This window comes from Lepisosteus oculatus, chromosome 28, assembly GCF_040954835.1.
Source record: "Lepisosteus oculatus isolate fLepOcu1 chromosome 28, fLepOcu1.hap2, whole genome shotgun sequence".
Classification (NCBI taxonomy): domain Eukaryota; kingdom Metazoa; phylum Chordata; class Actinopteri; order Semionotiformes; family Lepisosteidae; genus Lepisosteus; species Lepisosteus oculatus.
The window spans coordinates 2,584,139-2,606,434 of NC_090723.1; the positions used below are offsets into that span (position 1 = coordinate 2,584,139).

General features: G+C 36.4%; 2 protein-coding genes across 2 annotated transcripts in view; both read left to right on the plus strand.

Annotated features, from left to right (window-relative positions):
- Positions 1–22,296, plus strand: part of psmc5 (proteasome 26S subunit, ATPase 5) — a 168,693-nt gene that overhangs the window by 89,034 nt on the left and 57,363 nt on the right. The gene's annotated exons all lie outside the window — the stretch shown is intronic.
- On the plus strand, positions 12,458–12,793 carry rprml (reprimo-like). Its single transcript, XM_069185550.1, has one exon. It carries the CDS (start codon positions 12,458–12,460, stop codon positions 12,791–12,793), a length of 336 nt encoding a protein of 111 aa, XP_069041651.1.

Here is a 22,296-nt window from a genome sequence, read left to right on the forward strand (position 1 = left end):
GTGTCCAAGGCTGGGTGGACACAATCAAAAATCAAAAATGGGTTTAACTTTGAGAAATTAATACATATTTGTATTTTATGCAACAATTCATACACCAGAAAACATTTTTCTTACATGTGTATGCAACTGTTTGTCCTTGTTTCAAAAGCTCATACAGTAACTGCAGAAGATTCAATCCATCTTCCACTCATGAATACTGATCTGGTTAAAAATAAAGCCAAACGGATATTAATTAATTAGATCAATTAGGCCAATGTGCATTACCCTGTTATTCATTATTTAATATGGCTTGGTTCTTAATCTAAATGAACAATGTTTATAAATACAAATTGTGTATCACTTGCATTTTGTTTTCACTGTAACCTACTGTATCTATGTTAGGTCCAGACAGGCTCCATGTGTAAAACTTACAGAACTAGGATTATGTAGATAACTAATGTTTTTGAATCATTCTTTATCACAAGGATTCAAATCCTTATACAAGAGGCCAAGTTCACCAACAGTCTCTAGGTTCACACACTCCCCTGCACAAAACAATTGGCTAATCTTTTTCAGTTCCATTCATTCTTTGAATTAACACATGCCTGCCTTTCAAACCTCCCCTTGGATTTTGCCTTACTGCCCCAAGCAATAAATTGCTGCCCTTTTCACCTTCGATTTCTTTTTCCGTCAGACCTGTATCCCTTCAGTTCCTGCCCCGTCACTTTCAACCTTCACTCACCTGATAACAACATTGTGAATTTTACTCTTTATCTGACTGCATGGAATTAACCTCTGCTGGTTCCTTAACTGTACTGTAAGGTACTGCTACAGTATACCTGTATACCTGTATGTCAAATGAAAATGGCTCCATCAGGTGGAAGAGTTGGAGAGGAAGTATGTAGATCTTCCTTTTTGACGGTTGAATTATCTTAATTAGCAAATAAATGGTCACTAGCAACTAGAAACTAGCAAAAACATAGAGATAGCATGAAAGTACATTTCTGGTGACTAAAGAAGACCAGCAAAAAGTTAGGGCCAAGATATGGTCAACTAGGACAATGAATACAATAGCAGTGATTTAACTTGGCTTAAACACATTGATATCAGAGGAAGACAAGAACACATGGCTTGTGTGTGCTTTATAAAATTCAATAAAGCATTTCAAGGGAACATTTACTACCTGCAGAGCACATTGCACTCCTGAAATTTGTTTTCTTTGAGCCCACAGATTAGCTTCTCAGCAAAAGAACTGGAAAACTGTTAAGTGTCACACACTCCTCAATGAGCCATAGAAAATGCCATTGTCTTTCTGACGCTCTTCATTAAAACCTATCTAATACAGTATATTAGCTCATTCATGTCCTTTTAATTTCTTTATCCTCAGGTGTAGTTCTCAGGGATGTCATTTTCTGTGAAAGGATGAGGAGATAAAACAAAGTGATATCCCACCCATAATATATTTTCCATTCATAAGAACACAAGAAAGTTTAGAAGTAAGAGTAGGTCATTCAGTCTATTTAGCTAATTTGTTTGCTAGTATCAAATTGATCTATGGATATCATCTGGTCTCATTTTAAAATAAACCAGGTCAAATTCAGCTCTAATTTAGCTGGGCAGCTAGTTCCATGTCTCCACAACCGTTTACATAAGGAAGGGACTCTATTCTCAGTTTGAAATGTCCATTTATGGTCTGGATTTTGCTTTTAATTATGAAGTACATTACTGTATGTAACAGTTAAGACTGTTATTGCCTTTGAACACTTTAAATATTTGAATAACTTTCCCATTGTTCCAAGAAGAAAAAACTGTTTTTTAAAGCCTGTCTATGCACGACGTTCCTTTAAGACTGAAAAGAAATGAATCTTTTGTGGGGTTTTTTTCCAGAACCCACATTATTTTCTGTGACATGATGTGTGCCCTATTCTTTATCTGAAGCCAATAAAAATGATACAAATAACTGCACTTCTTAATTTGAAGGCTATTTAAACCTTGCCTGGTCTGTGTATGAAACAATCTATTTTGATCTTATCTCCAGAAAATGTTACTGGCCTGGATCTATTCATGAATATTGCAGTGAAACCAATGGCTTCAGTGGGTTTATTAGGATGCTTCAGGCAAGGCTAGAATGCATGCTTGATCAAACTGGGCAAAGGGCTTAATATTATTTGATTTTTATTGTAAAAAGAAACTCTATGGTTCTTGAATGTTTTATCACACTACTGTATATAACAATGTTTTTAATCTGATGTGCCACAGCATTTCTTAACCAGGATATATATTGCTCTTTATATTTCTAAATCTCTTAATTTACATTCCTTTTGTGTTGAAATGCAATTTTGTATCTAAATTTGTCTCAATGAATTTTTGTTTTCTTCACTTTTTCTGAACATGGAACGATGCAGAAAGAGAAGTGAGAATCAGTGTGCATTTTGTGCTCCGAATGATCTTTCTAACCTTTTCAAAAATCATTTCAGGGATTCTAAAATGATACACTGCTTTGTTTGGAGAGTGGTGTAGTTTGTGGGTTTTTTAAATCAAAATGTAAAATCATATCCACCTCTTAAGTTTTTTTTAATGTAATCTTCTACAGGTGTAAGTGTACATTTTATGAGTAGCCATTCACTCAGTGAAACAGTATTAAACTCCTAATCTCTAAAGTTTAGTTGTGCAAGTGCTAACAGTATTCCAACTTCAATTCATATCTTTTAATTATAACGTTATGGTATTAGATGATACAGTACTTGATCAGGAATTAAAAACAAGATCCAGATAATGAAATGGTGGTAGTTTAGGTAAAGTTGTGATTTGTTCCAGCTCTAAATCTCTGTTGCTAAGGGACTTCTTCCCTCGGCTCCTGTTGCTAGGCTTCTAAATCCCTCATGTTACATGGTAACGGCTACTCCCTTTCTGGTGCTTGGTGTCTCCTTTCCCTTCTTATTTTCCGAAATAACTATTTCCTCACCATCTGTTGCTGTTCATATACTGGTCTCTTGTTGCTAGGTAACAAATCTGACTCCCCAGTTTCTTCTTTCTCCTGTACATTACTCCTGGTCTTTGAAGTTCTTAAATGGGGTTCTAAGTAATCAAGTCCAACGTTTAAAGGCAAAGTTTATTCCTGTTCTTATTTTGTCTTGTACTTTTATCCAGATCCTGTTATGCATCTTGTTTGATTAGCATGTTATTAACAATAGCAGTTCAAGAAATTACGTCTCCAAAATAGATGCATGTTGTGGGGAAATGGATGTACTGTAAGTGCATTATGCATCACCCATAGATTTAATAGCATTCTGTCACACTATCATTCCCAATACACACCTCATTTAAAATCTGCTTTTCTAGTATTTCTGGAATAGTACACGATTAAAAGCACAGGCCTGTTATAAATTGCAGACGAAGTGATTTAAACCACAGAGAAAATGAGGATGAGGATGCACAAAAAGGAGGGACAGGGGTGCCCAGTGAGGAAGGAGCAACCTCAATTTTGATACTCCAACAAGCCCAAAAGAAATGTCTATGATGGGCTAGGTAGCCAAAGATGGCATGAAGGCTCCCTGTTTTGCACAAGATGTCTAAACTCTTGCCACAAGACACAGAGGTTGATTTCAACACAGAATCATGGCTTAAACTATCTTGAACATTCTAGGACCATACAACTTGCCCAGCCCTGTTGTCTCAGAGTCAGATACTGTATTTTCCAGGTCAGAAGGGTTTATTTTGTCACAATGTGGTAAAAGCACCACAAAAAGCGCTGCAAATCGGGGTAAAACAAGGAGAGGTAAGAAGAAACATTAAATTAAGCAAAGGTCACAGCAGCAAAGCACCAGCAGAAAATATGCCGAAACAAATTTATTGTGGTTAAAATGTCAACGTCCTTGGAGACTGGAAGGAAAAAGATTTGCACATTTTGTAACTGAATCGGCTTCACAGTCGGATAACACTTCTCAATCAGTTCTGTAGCCATCCTTCATGAAACAGTCAGATGAAGCAAAGGTTCACTCATAAAATGAGGAGGAGGAATGACGGAGGAAATCAAAAAGAGTGTAAAGCTTGCTCACTCCGAATAAAACAAGTGAAAGAACTGAGTAACTTCCAGTGAATTAATAACTTTCCTAATCTCTCTTTGCAGAGTCAAACCGAACAGGAACTTCTGTTTTGTGTGCAGCTTGTAAGAAGCTCTTTCTATTCCTCAGAGCAAACTTTCAGTTTTGCTTCAGAGACCCCCAACAGAGATAGACGTTTAGGTTGGTTTCCTGGTGATGAGCAAACATATGAGTGCTAAATGTGACCTGTAATGCGATATTCTATAAACATTCACTTTTTATCTTTGGCAATACAAAGTGAAAAACCAAACAATAGTGCACTCATTGCTTTATGACCTCCATTGATAACTGAATTCTTTTAGCTCAGTAGAGAAATATCTTAATTCATTAGACAGTCACATCAGCAGATGTTATACAGGATAAAGTTTATTTCTGAGTTACTGCAAATAACTTTAAATCAGACATGTTACCTTCAGGAAACATAAAGCGTTGGCTTTAATTAATGTATTTATAGAGACCAATCCTCATTCTGCTCCTGAAATAGCTTCACATTTACACTTTGATTCCAATTAAATTAGCGGCTAATTGTAGCTTTGTTCCCCCAAGTAATGTACAGTACACATCGATCTGTGATTCACAGCAGCTTTCTCTTACACAGAAGAAGGGAAAACAAACAGACGCAAAGAAGTATAAAAATTGTGGATTTAACAAATGTGGGACAAAAAACATGTTCTAAAAGCTTATTCTTTCTTATATGACTTTGTTGACAACTTCAGGGAACCCAGGCTGTCATATTAGGCATAATTAATTTCTTTTTGACAAAAAAAGGGTCACCATCTTTAACTCATATATTGAAAGTATTGTCATAATACCTGACAGGGCATGAAAACTATTAAGCAATTATGCAAATCCTTTGCCTCAATGTGGTAATGCGTTTTCAGAGTGCCTTGGGGAGACCGGTAAGCTGTTGTCCTTTAGCTCTGTGTGGTAAATTAGATATGGGAAATTCACAGCCTGACACATACTGTGGGCATTAAAATGAAGTCTTACTTTCATCTTATAATTTCTAATTGATTGGGGTTATGGAAGACAGATATGAGGTCATTAATCCTAGTTTTGTCTTACTGTACATAGCAATAAGAAACATCCTCCATAAATATTAAATAATGACAAGTCAGTGAAAACCCTGATATATTTACTGGTAATGACAGGGGATTTACAGACCATTCAGGTTTCATTTTTGTATAAATCATCCAGGCCACCCTTGCTTATTTCATCATTAGGAGCTTATCTCCAAAATTGTATTCAGCTTGTTCTTAAAACTGACATCTCAGCTCCAGCTGCTTTGGTGGGAAACTTTAGTGTACAAGGAGTACAATGACCCTGGGTTTGTGTTTTCTTGTTTTAAAGTAATCTCCTGGACTGAACTTGTCAAAGGTTCGCTGGCTAAGGAATTATTTGATTGTGCTCCTATTTATTGCACTTATTGCAATGCTGATTATGTTACACTCATTTCTGGTTTATTGAGAGATATACTGTAAGAAACCTGAGTCCTGCTATACATAACAGGACCACGCTAATAGTCCTTCTATAAATATCCCTTGCTTGATCTTATAAAACATTTTTAGCTGGAAAAATAGCTGTTAAATTGTATTTTAGGATATGCAAAGAAATTGAGTCTTCTGTTTTAATTTTAAATTGTCCATCTTTTTTTTTTTTAAAGCCAGTCTTTGTCTTGCTGAGTTGCACAGTAGGTCTCTGTAAACTGCCAACACCCATGGGAAAGAAATGGGAAAAGCTGCTTCACCTCTTCCAACCAAGGCAATAATTTGTTGAATTGAACACTTAAATGCAGAACACTAAGGAAAACCTGTAGATACAGGGGCTTTCCAGCACTAGCATTGGACTGCCCTGACATACACTTACCACTATCATTCATCCTTGCCTACTGAGGCTGCTAAAGTTATCATTCAATCCAGTTTAGTACTAAAACCCCTGAACCTGCCCAAAGGAGAGGAAGGCAACAAATGCATTCTCTTAAATATGCTGTATCAGGGCCACTTGTTTATTCACACTGCAAGACTAGAAGTCAGCCCTTCCAGAAAATATCATAAATGCAACAGAGTTCACTCCAAGGCAGTACAGTATGTTAAGATCAACTACTGTAGTTCACTTTTACCATCTTGGGATTTTCCACCAAAGCTTTGTTCTAAAACCAAAGGTTTTGTTGCAGCTTCATAGTGTGCATATATTACTCAGATTAAACTATACTTTGAAAATTTCTCCCCAAAAGATTGTTTAATTTCCTTATGCTGTATACAGTATCACTTAATAGTGAATAAATCCAAGATTAAGCTCAAATATGATGGGAAAGGGAGAAATGGGGATTTACAGCACAGTTTATGTGAATAAAATGACAGTTACCATTAAAAACTTTGGTAATCGCACAGGAAGGGAATTAGAACCATAATTAGCAGTTTCACAGCTCACAATATGTTGGATGTACTGTAGTTGCACTTTGCAGTCATAATGAAGAGACACGCACACTAGTAAAGGTGCTTTCAGAGAGTCGGATAAATCAGTTAACAGGAAAGGTATTTTAAATGTTAATTTAAAATGCCGTCTCTACCAGTTTGTCTACAAGGACAGTTTCCAGAAACAAAATACACGGGACCACTGACATTTGCAGTCTGTAAGGATGAAGCTTATTCTACTTTAGTAAAACTAAGCAATAATAATGAATTTCTTTTGATTGTCTTAAAATATCTCGCAGCACTGGAATGCAAGCAAGCACAGGATTCAGTCATTTTGACATGTTATAACTGTACAATTTAGTATCTGTTATTCATAGTTCCAAACCTGGTAGATGACACAAATAAGAGGCCAGTGTCAGAGGCCCAGAGACTATAAGACAAGGTATAAGTGGCCAAGAGATCAGAAATATGAAGAGGAGAAATTCCCTGCATGATCTTGTAAATCTACAGTATTCAGATTCATAATAGCAAGTGAAGCAAAGATTGCATGAATGTTAGAACAAGACATTGTTAGAACAAACCTCACTGCAAAATTTTGGAAATACTTTGCAGTACAGTATACTGTATGTTTTTTTGTAGGGTGTAGCTACAAGGTGTCACATTAGTCCAGTCTAGACAAGAAAAAAACAATAATAGTTTCTCTGAAGTACAGTAGGCACTTGTAACTACTGTATGTGTCTTAAAGCTGGGATTATACTGTAGTGATACTTCATCATACCTGTATTACCTTTTAAGTTCCATGCTTATTATGGTTATGGGGTTGAACTACAATCACATTTAAATATATAAAGTGGTTTTTTTACTTTTAACATTTCTTTTAAGGCATTAATATTAACAATTGACCATTCACAAGGCACCTTGTTGCACCAACTGTTACATGTTTAAGGTGTGCTACAGAACATTTCACTATCTAGCAGACTGCTTTCCCCAAAACCAGATCATTGGAACAATATCTTCACCCAATAAATCATCTTCCACTACAAAAAAGGAAAAATTGTAGTGTATGTGCTATGCTCTCCATATGTGACAAACACTAGAGCAGAAGCATAATAAAAAAACTAATTTTGTGCTCATCTTTGGACAAGACACTTCTCGTACAATAATAATCCAGACAAAGCAAGCCTTATCATTAGTCACATTGACTGCAACTGGGTAGTTTATCATTTGAATGGAGAAGCTCAGCGAGTGTAATGAGTGCACAGAGATTCCCCTCTAATGATAATAGCAGCCTCTAAAAATATAACCACTTCTGTTTTATGGCAGTTGTTTTATTAGTTGGATTTTGTGTATGTGTGTTTCTACACACGTTTTTGTTTTATTTCATAATCTTAAAGACCTGTTTAGTACCAGCAAACTAAAAGTTCAATTTTACATACACCCAACCTCTACGAAACTAGTATAAAGTTTCGAGTATACGAGTATAAAGTAACATTTGCATGTACTCCACACAGACAATTAATCTAAGACGGCAAATCATTTTATACTACAATTAATTTATACTTAATTTAGCATCTTAATAAGGTAAGAGTTCACAGTGCTGAATTGAGAAGAAATTAGATGTTCTGAACTGTCTAAATGACTGAATTAGCACATGTAAAAAAATATATATCACAGTGTGGGTGACTCCTAAATTCAGGAATTTACCTATCATAGGTACTAGGACCCCTTTTCCCTTTGTCACATGTTATTTTTATCTCCAAAAAACACCAGTGCATCCACAGACCAGACATGACAGTTATCATACAGTATATAATATCCCATTTTATTGCTGTGATTCTATATTACCAACACACAGACGTAACCCCATAACACAGCCTTTCCTATGACTGTTCACCCAATGCACAGAAGACGACATGACCTGTCTGCTCATAAAGCAGCCCAAGAACCCCAGTCACCAGACCCAAATGTCTCAAACAAATGGTCTGGCTTTGCCGTTCTCTGGAACCAGCTCCAGTCAGTACCCTGACATGTCTCTTTATGCCACAGTGAAGAAGCAATGAAGTTCCAGACACCCTCCTCAGTACCAGGCATCCTGAGCAATGTGTCCCCCCTCCTACATTTGTCTCTAAATCCAGTTTTGGGTAGAGGGAGGGGGAAGAGGTTGCTGGGGCTTTTCTCTGCTCTCAGTCCCTGATCTCTGACTCTAGTCCTCTCCTGGATACTCAACTGTAGCAATCTGTCACACAATCCTTCCTTCTTCAAAGTCCCTGAGTTCTCTGACTTCAGTTTTGGGTGTATTCATGACTCATGCCCTGGGGGTGGAAGTGTCCTGGTGATGTCTTCCAGTGTGGGCAGAGGCTCATGGAGTAAATGGCTGAAGCCAGATGGCCAGGTGTCACAATGCATTTGCACCCTGTGCCAGAGCCCTCCCTCCAGGTCACAGGCACAGTCCAACCTGCCTTACAAACCACACACGTCACCTCTGAACTCTGTGGTAATGGTCCAGCATACTTTTTAAGGAGGGCCTTTGGTCTTGACAGGAGGTTCGAGAACAAGGAATGAATTGCGTTAACACTAATGGTGACACTAACCATTCAAAGATCGATAGAGGAGTCTATTTGCCATATGTAAATATAAAATGGGATTCTTATCCACGCTGTTCTCCCAGGACATGCACAGTCAACACAACAACACAGTACAACAAATGACGCCACACAATGTAGAAAGGTGGATCATTCAGTTGATTTGGAGAGTTAGCAATAAAATCAGAAGAATGACCATTGATAAACAGGGGACTGACACATAGACCTTCAGTGACACCTGTCCCACCAGATTGAATTTTTAAATAATTACAATGCAAAGAGCTTTTAATTTCTTTCACAGAATATTCAGTAATAACATCTACATGAAAGTGTCAGTTTCACAGCTAATTACAGCACACTGCAGAAACTTAAAATACTGTTGTTTTGAAATGACTGTTTAGAATGTTTCTAACAGTTTTCTAATGCTTCATAAAATATAATTACATGCTTAAATACAACAGCTGTGGAGAGTATGAAAAGGACTAGTTAAAACGTGTTAAAGATTTTGTTCTTCTATTTAAACCATGACTGAAGTAAATGATAAACAGTTTTACAAACTTTTCTAGCATTACAGATATTAAGTTGATGTTTGGAAAAATATAACTACAGTACATGAGCAAAATGCACCAGACCTTATCATAATTAATAATTAATTGTACTTTCACAGCACTTTTTCATTCCAAAGGATTTCAGTAAGCTTCGCCTATAAGTGGGGACCCACTTTTTTCTGTTCTCTTTGTAAAAGTTAGGGAAAGGCAAACATCATGTATACAGTTTGATATAAAAGGCAGACAATTCTTAAATATGCATGTAAAAGTGTTGGATTTATATTAACATATACATTTGAAAAATTTGGAAATGATAAAAATATAAGAAAGACTGAGTAATACTAGTTTCCTTTTGAGTTCTAAGCAGAGTATTGATCAGCAAGCTTCAGATAGCGCTCTAGGAATAGATTAATATAGAGTGACTTGAATAATCTCATGCTTATATGATTTTACATATTTACATACAGTATATTAGATATTGAAGAAACAGTATATTTTGTAATGAAAAGATTAAAAGTGAGCCTTATTTCATTCATCCATTTGTCTTCCAACAAGGTCATAAGGAAGTCAGAAACTATCCAGGCAAGCAATGGGCACCTACAGCCTGAAAGGGACATCAGTCTGTCTCAGACACACAAACACAGTCATGCACATACTCGCACTCAGACATGTTTTCACAGAAGCCAGTTATGCTGGCAGAATGTCAGACTGTGGAAAGAATCCAGGGCACTTGGAGGAAGCCCATGCAAACACAGGAAGAAGGTGCACAATGGCACCCCAGGGCCCCAACACTGTGAGGCAGCAATATCAACTACTGTACCACCATGCCACTTAATGCTAATTCACTTATTCAAGATCCTCAAAGATTTTTGTATAGAGAACCCAAGAAACTACAACAGTGAAATGAGGACCTGAACTTGTTCTCGAAACCCTGACTTTCTAGGATGAATCAGAATGTGACTGAATGAAACTGCGCCATCAACAACTATGAGTCAAATGACCCTCCCATTATTTCTAACCTCTCTTTAGTTATTCTCTGCTTAAACATCAAAGGAACACAGGCCATGCTCTATTGTGCGATTAGCTGACAGAAGCTAGTTTTGATTGGGTTTCCTCAACTTGCCATGAAACAGGAGCTCCAGAGATTTCCTAAAAAAACAAGGAGGTCTATCTGAAGAATGGATGTTGGCAAGAGAAAGATTTTTTTAAATAAAATGACAAACAACTGGTTGGTGAGATAAAGAAACTCACATTGTTGCAAAATGGATGCTTTGTGATAGAGAACAGAATCTTGTGCCCCTCACAGATATTTCAGCTTCTGAACATTGTAAATTGAACTAGACAAATACAGATTCCGCTCTGATCAGTTCACCTCTGCCTACCTGTGTACCTGAAGCTAAACTCATCAAATAAACAGCTTCACTTCAAAATACTTCTTAGATTTTTAGAAATACCTTTGAGATATAATTTACAGTAGTTTGTCCATTGGGCTTTGGTTACAGAATGTCCTGCACTAGGTTTGTTTCTGTTAAACTTTTGATGGAATCAAAGTAGAATAATAGTGATTGTGGTTTACCATCCTTGAACTGCATGTCCCAATAGCTAGAGATATTTTCATCCCATTATTCATTCAGGTTTTTTGCCTTACTTTATGAACCTTCAGCCTAAACCGTCCCTATCCCATTTATGAATTTCCCTGGAGGAAAGATGACAAATACTATACCTTTCGCCAATGGAGACAGTATTTATACTGTTTTCAATGTACATAAAATAATTTACTTTATTTAAAAAACAACAACACATTTTCTTTACAAGTCATACTGTAAATATTCACATATTTATATCACTGAAATGCATTAAAATCATAAAAGATGTTAATGAAGGGCTTGTTACAGGCAGGTCACCACACACTGCCTGTACTTTGAATAAATGTAACCATGGCCAAGTGGGCTACTGTACATACTGTAATCTTTTTAGGCTGCTTTCAGAATACAAGCTGGTGAACTCAATCGGAAAACATTTCTATGTTCCCAAGCTACTGCCTGCCTTTAGGCACAGACTGCAAAATTGCTTGACACCACAGAAGCATAACGGTCTTACAGTACACTATTTCAGAGATCTAACTGAGTGTTAATCCATCTGCACCAAAAAGACCTATTCTGGTCATGAAATATTCAGTTCAATGTACAGTACTAGAATTTCGACTGCAAGGAGTGCTGCAGATTCCTGTTCTGATATTATGTTCATTACTTGGGAGTCCATTGAATGTTGCATGCTTTGGAATTATGCATTAAACGCATGCCTAATTTTATCACAGTCCTGAAGGTGCTTAATTTTGGCTCATTCCGGAGCAATGTGAGAAACTCCCCCAGCTCTGAAGCTGGTGGTGTAGTCCAGTGGAATTTATAATCCATTTGGAAGGATGTAGTTTCTTTTGAATAAAGGGCGCACAGGTGGTAGGACTTTCTTCCGTGGACATTGACAGAAACCTGTGCTTCAAGAAATAAGACGCGAGATGCCCACGAGGACTTTTTGGCTGAGCTGGCACCCTGTCTTGTTTCAACAATCCAGCATTTCTCCTTAAGCTCAGCTTCGGGGCTGAAGGCGCTGCAGTCGGTTTGGCAAAACGGTAATGCGAACTTAAAAGTTTCTTTTCCGAATTGTTGCTACTTTACACAGCCACGCAAGAAACCCGTTTTGCAAAAAGAAATTTGCCGATCATATCAATTTCGATTTCAGTTTTCTTTACTGATGACACAAAGTCTTATAGGTGAACTGAATTTTGCTACATTTGACTGTCTAGAGCCGACTCTCTCTGATCAGTGCGCAAGATGAACGGAACATTTTTCAATCACTCTGTCTCGGCGCATGGCATGTTCGCCAACAAAACCCAGTTCCTGGCTGGGTCGGTACTGGATTGCTGCAATGGGACTGCAGTTACCACAAGCGACGGGAGCTCGCAGGTTGTAGTTCCCGATGAGCGAAGTCTTTTTATCATGAGGGTTGTGCAAATAGCAGTGCTCTGCGTACTCTCCTTGACTGTCGTATTCGGCATCTTCTTCTTGGGTTGCAACCTCATGATAAAGTCTGAAAGCATGATTAACTTTCTAGTGAAGGATCGGAGACCGTCCAAAGATGTTGAAGCTGTCATAATTGGCCTTAACTAGCTGGCGCAAGATGGGCTCCTTTTCAATTGTCCTGAATGATGCATACGGACAATTTGTAGTCCATATGCTGTGTGATATATGCAAAGTCTCAAGATTGTTTCAGCGTCAAGAAGGCACGAAGTACGAAACGAATGTCAAAAGACAATCTGTCCTATGTTTAAGTGGCTGCTCTGCTGATAATGTAATGTCCACTCGGAAACCGTTATCCGAAGTCGGTGAAGTATGAATGTATTATTTTGTAATACTTTTTTTCACGTGACTGAAAAAGTTTTTTTTTCTCATTTAAAAACGCTTTCTAGGTATCTAGGTTTGAAACGAACCGCTTTCTCTTCCTTGATTGTTAGCCCGAGGCGGGTGAAAAAATGTTTACACCTTTTTATTTTCGTTTTCTCGTTATTTTGTTTTAATGAGGACAAGATATTGCATGCAAATTTTGTGCATGAGTACCGCATAAACCGAGCAAACATTTCGCGCAGTGTCAAATCAATGCCTTCAGAAGACGTCGAATGGAGTTTTTACCTCGTTCTTGTTTGGTTTGTTTTAAAGGTATCTCTGGAATACTGTAACTATTAATGTAGCGGGGACAAAGGTGCATGTTTACCAGGTCCACAATGTTGGATGTTGTGTATTGGATTTTTAACCTAAGATTTACACTTTGTACTTAAGTTTTTCCGAGAAAAGCATGCTTAGTGCCTGTTTATTGTTACTAATGAAATTGATCCACTGTTTTTGCACTTTTATGAAACTCCAAAATGCTGCATGCTTTTTGTACGAAAATGGACCTTATATGATCTGTATAACACGTTACCGTTTTTAAAAGTAAAAATGTTGGCATTTTCACTGACTTGTCATTAATTACTACAGTACTGTATGTTGAAAAAAGGTAACCCTGACTTTATTACCTCGTCTTTACAATGTGTTTGTTAACATTTTGTAGAAACATTTTGTTATGACGGATTATTATCGGTCATTACCTAATACTTGCCCTGTTTGGAAAAACATTTTCATCACGCTCCAAAAATAAAGTATTGATAGGCTATACAGTACACAGTAATAAAGCTCATTAGCATTAAATAATTTACAAGCGTAAACTATTTTAATACGCTTTTTTTTTCAGGTGATGCGATGAATGGGCATACAACATGTTATGCTAAACGTTATAGTTTAGGCTGTTTTTTTGCCGAATTCACGCTTTGTTATGAAAACCGCAAAAGCTGTTGATACTGTATAAAAAATACTGTGTCGCAAAAGAAAAAAAAAGTCAATAAACAAGCAGCAATTGAACATGCAACCTCAGAACATTAACTTCAGGTTAATGAGGTTGAAGGTAGCGTGTTGACGTCTAAACAGCCATCCTGATTTAGGAAAAACGAAACAACTTGTTTTCATTAATCAGTAACTTGAATTTTCACCCTTGTATCATGACACCAGAAAAACCTTAAAGAGGTCTGCATGGTTTCAAACGCAGTGATTGCAAAACCAAGGAGAAATATTTCCAAAACGATAAAAATCAGTCAGTCAAAGATTTGTTGGAAAACAGATTTTTCATAAAACATTTATAAATGTATATTTTATGGAAATGAACAATAAACTGTCTTCTCTAAACATTCTGTGTTGACTTCTTTTAACTTGATTGCATGTCTTAAGGGTTAATAAAATCTTTAGAGGTTAATCTAAAGCTGTGAATCAAGGCCAGTGTGCTAAATGGTAGTCAAACATACAGTACACCGATAAACTGTACTGACATGTTGTCTGTATGTTTAGTAGATGGCTGGCAAAATTAAGATTAATTAAAATATTAAGATTACCTTATGTGATTCATAAAATAAATTAGCGCCCTTTAATTTTACTTGGCTTTTTTTACAATGCTCACACAATGCTTACTTGTTCATACATACAATATACAAAACTGTTGAGCAAACCCTCCATTAGAAATGTATGAATCATAAATAAATTATGAGAAATCAATACATATACATTATCTTACTCTCGAGTTTTTTTCACTTAATCAATTTTTCATAACTGTGACATTTAAATTTTACATACCAGCTATTCATGCAGTATATGCTAAATCTGTAAAAAAAAAGGGTTCTCTGAAGGAAAAAAAAAAGTTTTGTTTGACTAACAAAGGTATTGGGAGAAGAGGTGTGCTAAAAACAACAAAATGCATATACATTTCAATTTAAGAATACCGTATCTGCTAATGATATAATAAACGTGAGCATTATTTTCCCGTTCTGTTTGGCACACACCCTGTCCTCAACTTCAGCTTTGGAAAAGCCATCTTAAAGGCTAGAAGGTAGTTTTATTTATTCATTTTCCAAACCATTCTCAATGTTTAAAACACGAATAAGATAAAGAGTAACTATTCCGCCCCCAAAGTCTTATTTGAATGTTACATACAGTAGCAAAATGAGTAGGCCTGTTGAGGTATAACTAAACATTTTAGTGCCAACAAAATATAGTGTGATCATTTCAATCTGACCACTGTTATTGCAAAAGAAATGTAAATATACTGCCGACCAATAACAAATATTAGTGCTACAGTATATTTAGATGAATGAGTTTTTCTATCCAGTGGTAAGCGTGTCTCTAGTGTTGCTCTTTCTATATACTGTATACAGTAATACAAATATCAGACTTTTTTTAGAGTGAACACATGCAAATATAGCAATAAGATTTTAAATTTTATGCTGCAGAATGTTTAAAGATATACTACAGATTCTTCTATTTAGAAAATCCACAAGAAGACCATGGAGTTATTTTATTTCTAGTTTTTTATTTTCTGAAGCTGAGATAATTTAGAAAAATTTGTGATATGAACACATACTCAGTCTACAAAATCACAGGATATAAAATCAATTTACATTAAAAAGATTGTTTGCAAACTTAAAGACAATGAGGAAATCATCTAAGCCTGTGAGCTCTGCTTGAAATGTTAGATGACAATGTAGGGGGTTTGAATGAATGATGATAGGTTAACAAACGAAAAGATGTTTGAGGCATGTGTGTGTAAAAAGCAGGTTTTACTGTTCATTCATCCACTTAAAATGTTTGAGGGGTGTGGATAGTGTCTCAGGTCCCAAGACAGCCTCTAACCCTAATTGTAATGCAAGCACAAGCCATTACCCTAAAGTCCAATACATATATTAGATACAGACTGCAGAGCCAAAATTACTTGGATGGGCTTTTAAGCAGATGGATTGCCGACCTCAGGGTAAGAAGAGGTCATTTAGCCCGTCCAACTTGTTTGTGACCAAATTGATCGAATAAACTTATTGAGCTGTTTCATGAAGCTTAAACAATATAGCTAGGCAGCTTATTTAAGACACCACCAGTATATTTGTAATGAAATGCCTCATGTTCTCAGTTTTAAATGCGTTACCTTGTAGTTTCTGTTTGTGTGCTTTGGTTGATTCTGAAGACGTGCATTGGACTGACCTTCAACACTAAATATATGCAGTTCTTTCAGCCTGTAGGTGTAGAACATTCCTTCAAGCCAGGAAAAGTATTAGGAACTTAAAACTGGAGAATTTAAAAGGGGGAATCCACTAATCCAGTCAGCTCAACATGAACAGTATATGCTGTATAGCAATGGACTAAGGTCCATCATTAGTGACAAAATTAGAACAATATTTGTATAGTAGCCAGTGGTATTACTGGGGTTAGTGTAGCATGGAATCCATAGTAGGAAACCTGCTTAACATATTCTGTAGATAATTTCAAAAGGCTCCAGTAATAGTTATGGTAAAAGGAGTATTATATGAACATGAGAATGGGTGGGTGGAGTTCCACAGGGCTCAGTACTAGGGCCAAGTTTCATTCTCATATGCAATACATAAAGTATATGGAATACATCTGGATTTTAGTTATACTATACTAGTTGAGGTTTCTGTTTACAGAAATATTGGGGGAATACCTCCAACTGTAAGGCAATTGGATGGAAAGAATGAGATTTACAAGAATTCAGAGATGATTAGATATGTGACAGCAGAGTAGAGCTTTGATGGCATGAATGCTTGTTCTATCCTAGAAGCACAGGGTGCAAGACAGGACTAGACCCAGGACCGGCCCATCAAAGGGCACACACATACTGTACTCTCAAACACACATGAACAACTTACCTTATGAAGGCATGCATGGAGAAAACTATAGCACCCGGAAAAATCCATGCAAATATAGAAGGAACACGTAAACTTCACACAGAAGGCATTCCATTCTGGAATCAAACCCTTCACTGAAGAGTTATAGCCTCTTTGACCTGTTTCCTTAAATAACATTTGTTCTGTTCCTATGTTTGTTAAATTTTTATATCAGTTTAATGATATTGAAGGAGTTAAATAAAGTGAAGAAAAACATTTTCATCCAGAATGTGCCCTGAGACTGTCTGATTGTAGCCCATCTGCACTTATTATAGCTCACTTTCCTATGGTGCATTAGTGTCGAAAGCTTTTGCATTTCTGAAAACTTTCATATAGAGCTAATTTATTGGATAATGTGTTTTTTTTTATTTAAAACAAAGCTAGAATGAGCTTGATTGATAGCTGGAGGTGATGAAAAGATAAGATATCATGTAAAATCCAGAGAGACTTGAAATTAAAATAAATTCCCTTGGTGATACGTTCTCTAAGTAAGAGTGCTATTGCAGTGATCATGAAATAACCCTTAATAACCCATGATGTTGTTTAGCTATTAAACACAGAAAAGTTGCCGACAAGCAGGTTCATGCTGTTTCTTATTGTGTGGGCTGAGAGCTGCAATTTATAGGACTGAGCTGTTCAACAGTACTTATTTTATTTTTATATATGACATCTACTAACTGCAAGTTATGTAAAGAAATGAAGACTGAAAAGTATCATAACAAAAAAAACAAGACTCAAATTACCTTCCTCTGCTATAATAAACCTACAAAAAGGATATGCTTTTCCCCAAATAAATCCAGGTGCTAGGTGAAATAACCTTTTTATTTGTATTAATATCCTTAATAACTGCTGGGAAATTTCAATGATTTATATATATTACGTATTTCTCCTGGGTATGGTGTAGTCAACACTAGTTGCATGGCTGTGCACACCTGGGTTAGTATCCACCTCCATTAATAGTGGAATAAATATCTGTTTCTCATTAATGGACACTCTACATACTGTACGTCACTGGTATCACATAACCACAAAACTAAGAGAGCTCCTAGAAATTGAATTGGATCTAGAAGTGAATCAGCAGGGATGTTATAACACATTGCAATGAGTGTTGTACTTCCTCCAATAGTCTGTTGCTATTTTTAGTGTCTGTTTTACAGTTCATTTCTATTTTATAGATTACTTAATTGACTGAGGATGGTTATCTATAATCTATATGCATGTACAGCCTTTAATCTATACAGTATTGTATATACAGTACTGTAAATCATTTAATTGTGAGAATTTCCTTTATCCTAAGTATTGATTAAATGTTTAGGATTGGATGCAGAATAAAGTTGAAATAAATGACAGGGTCCTGGAGTAACACTGTCTTCTGATTTTTGCTCCAGCTGAATCTGACAATGTTTTATTTTGTGTCATTGTACACTGGTGCACATGAACATGGTTTGGTATTTGGAGCTTATTCGAGCCAATTGATTAAAAATGGTTTGATGTAAAAAAAATGATCTTGCACATCATTCTAAAAACTTATTTGGGTATAAAGACAGAGATTTAACCTGGTATTGGCATGAGAATACATTGTGTTTCTTCTGCATGTTCAAACCTCGGAAAGAATTTCACGTGGCAAGCACTCTTTTCATTGAGTATTGGACAGGATTAAAGGAGAACAAATAGAGTGCTGGCTCACACTTGTCATAATCTGACAACCTTTTAATTGTTAAGTGTGGGTTTTGGTATTTCATGCATGTCAAGCAAATGATAGTAGGAGGTTTCAATGACATGATTAAATAAAACACAAACACGCATACAGTAGTGTATACTCCCATTTGAAGAATCCTACATTCAGCCTTTCACATGATAAGATATGTTTTCATTTAAATTTGGTCACTATTGCTGTGATTTCTGTAATTGTATTTTTATAACTACAGTACACAATTAAATGTAGTGTCTAAATCATCAATGCCAAGCTCATGGTTAAATCTTTTTTTCTTCATTCAGTTCTTTAAGGAAAATAAAAAACAAAACAAAAAGGGGCTCCAGAGTTAGTGCTGTTTTTTTTTTTAGAAATTTGGAGATTGAAAGTTTCAGAGTAACAGACGCCTCAGTTTTCTGACTGCTGTTCATACAGTACCTGACTTAGCACCTCGTTGTGGAGTGAGGAGTAAGGCCATGTTCTAGCACATCTCCTCTTTGCTTTCAAAGCCAGAACTACAGTACCACTGTTACAACAACTGCTTGAGCAGTTTATCTTGTGCCTTCTTATCTTATTCCAATTGTCTTGTTCTTGTGCCTATACCCCACCATTGTGACCTCACTGTCATCTGCCATATAACCAGTGTTCATCCAGCCCTGGACTCCCAAAATATGCTTTTCTTTTTCCCCTTGAGTCTGCTACTTCTCCCAGAGTCAGTGCCTTGTTTTCCCATACTGAACTTCAAGTATCACATGGTCTGAGCTGCCCGCAAGTGCCCAGAAGCATAATGATCCTGCCCACTGAAAAGTAGTCCACCTCTGGGTCTCCCCAACTAAAGAAAACTCCAGGAAGATTTGATTGAACTGATTAAAAATCTCAGAGGGAACAAAAAAATCAATCTGGACAATTATGGTACATCTCACTTCTCATAAACTCTAGCATCAGAAGACACAGAGAAAATGTGAGGAGATTTAAGATAAAGAGTAGCAGGCATTTATGTGAAAAAGGTGTAGGTGTCTGACAACTGACTACCAGTTCATCAATGTGATTTATTTTGGATGCTTTGGAAGAGATTCATTAGATTTTCAAACCATCGAGCTACTGTACTTGCTGTGCCAAAATGACCTCTCATTTTTGCTGGCTTTCTTACTTTCGTGGATGTCAGTAGCAAAACCTTATGGAAAATGGCATCAAAGATGTGACTTTTACTCTTTCATCTTAAAATCCTATGAGTATTTTAAAGTCGGGTGCAAGGAACATTTCTTTTCAACCAAGAACAAGTGATTACCTTTTATAAGAGCAAATATTAAGCTGCAGTGCTTTAATGGAGGCCAAAACTGAACTAAATAAATCTGTAATAATTAATACAGATACAGTATAAGATCCCCTGGGCACAAGAAACAGTCTTTGACAGCAATGACATTATTGTGGCATTCGTAGGCACATTCTTTATTGAGAGAGTAACACCAGCAGAAACAACACAGCTTTGAATAAATTTTGTTAGTTTCTTTTCTTGAAGCAGGTGCAGTAAAGAGTGTGAGAGTGTGAAGAAAAAAAACAACAGGCAAGCTCATTAATGGATCGATTTGAGATAGTAGGGCTGGAAAAGTCTCTGTGAAAGGAGTTGTTAATTAGTGAGGTTTAAAATTGTTGCGGACAAAATAACCATGTACTGTACTTTTCAGATTCAATGAACAGAGCCATTTACTGCTCTTTCTTATCTACACAAAACTCTAGCATCTTTTTATTAAAATTACTACCAATAAATTAGAAACTAGTATGGCTTAAGACTGGACTTAAAGATAGAGTGCTTAGAAACTTAATGAAAATGCAAATAAAAACAATTAGTTTAAACACACAAATCCACTGTAGTAATTTATTTACTCTAGCCTGGCATACAACGAATGAATTCACCACCCATCCATTATCTGAAAGCCACTTATTCCTGGTACTGCAGGTGTTGTGGCAACACAAAGAGTATCTGAGAAGCACTCGGCATGAGGTGGGACAGAATTTGATCCTTTCTGTATTACTTCTTTAAAGAAAACTTGAAAATCATTTTAACAATTTTTCCACTTCATGTTTCAATTTTAAAATTGTTTAAAATTATACCATATTAAAACAGCTGTATAATATCAATTTCCTGTGAAACAATAATAGCTGAAATGAAATGTCATGGATTTTACAATGACATTTGCCATATTCAATAATGTGACTACAGTATAGTAAAAGGAAATGCCATACCTACTGTTTATACACTGCTTTCCAAATGTACCCATTTGCTTCCATCCATCCATTTTATATCCTCTTGCGGTGGTGCTGGAGTCTGTCTTGACAAGCAATGGGCGCGAGCCAGGGTACACCCTGGACGAGACACCAGTCCATCACAGGGCACACACACTCGCGCACAAGGGCTAATTTTCCCTGAATCCAGCGTGTCCTTGGACTGTGGGAGGAAACGGAAGCACCTGGAGGAAGTCTGAACTCCACCTAGATAGCACCACCAGTCCAGAATCCTGCCCAAGGCCCCAGCCCTGCGACGCAGCAATGCTAACCACTATGCCACTATGTAGCCCTGAGCCCCTTTAAATACTGTCCTATTCTGTTGAATTACAAACCATGAGCACAATTGTTTTTAACTGAATATTTTAATGAAGAACTTCACCAGTCAAACAGAACACGTGGGTGAAAGATGTTAAATATTAGCAAAAACAGCCAAGAAAAATCCAAAAGTTCAAAGTTCAGCTCAGGTGTACATAATTACTTTGACAAGACACACAGTTGAATGGCACCTGTCTGTGTATAATAATAGTGGATCATTATGAATACCTTGTCTAATATATCTAGGGTATATTATTAACTGTCTTTTATTTATTAAAGTTTTTGATGCTGTAGTTATGTTCCTGTACCATGTATAGTATTTGTATATATTGTAAGGCACAATGGATTAGGGTACTTGTTAAACAAATAACTATTAATAACAAAATATATAGAATTTGACATCTCTGATGCAAACAACGCCATTTATCATCTTTTGTAGCAAATAGCTTTTAGTTTGTTTTTTTTCTTTCAGTGAACATCAATTAATAATCACATGGGATAGGACTGGTGCTGGTTTTGCGTAATTACAGGAGCATCAGTACAGTAAATGGGATGGGACAAAATGGAATTCAGACTGGTTAACAAGTAAAGGATCCAATGGAAAAAAAAACATGTTAATTAAATGTATTTTAAAATAAAAGGGAATGGAAAATCTTTGCTTTTATCTGGGCTGTTGCTATTTTAGCAAGAACAACTAATGAGCTGTGCTGTCAGTTTAGATTTGATGGGTTCTCATTATTGAAATGCAGAACTGAGGGATTAATTTGTTAAAATAAACTTTAACTCACTTTCATATAGCGTAAAAGGTCAGTTGTACATCCAAATCAAACATCTCAGCACTGTCTTTTCCCCAGGGAAAGCCTTAATCCCTGAAAGAATTAAATCTACTTATCGATTCCTTTTCTTTTAATTGCTGAATTGCCCATGTGAGAAAATGTAACAAAAGCATTTTTATTTTGCATTGTCTGCTGAAAAACTAAACCAAAGCATACATTTCCTAAAACTAGAAGGTAACGGTTTTGGCCTGGTACAATGTGAATATGATTTATGTTAAGGAACAAGTAATA

Bases quoted from the DNA above. Each gene is read 5' to 3' on its own strand.
- rprml (XM_069185550.1), top strand. From the start codon at position 12,458: ATGAACGGAACATTTTTCAATCACTCTGTCTCGGCGCATGGCATGTTC.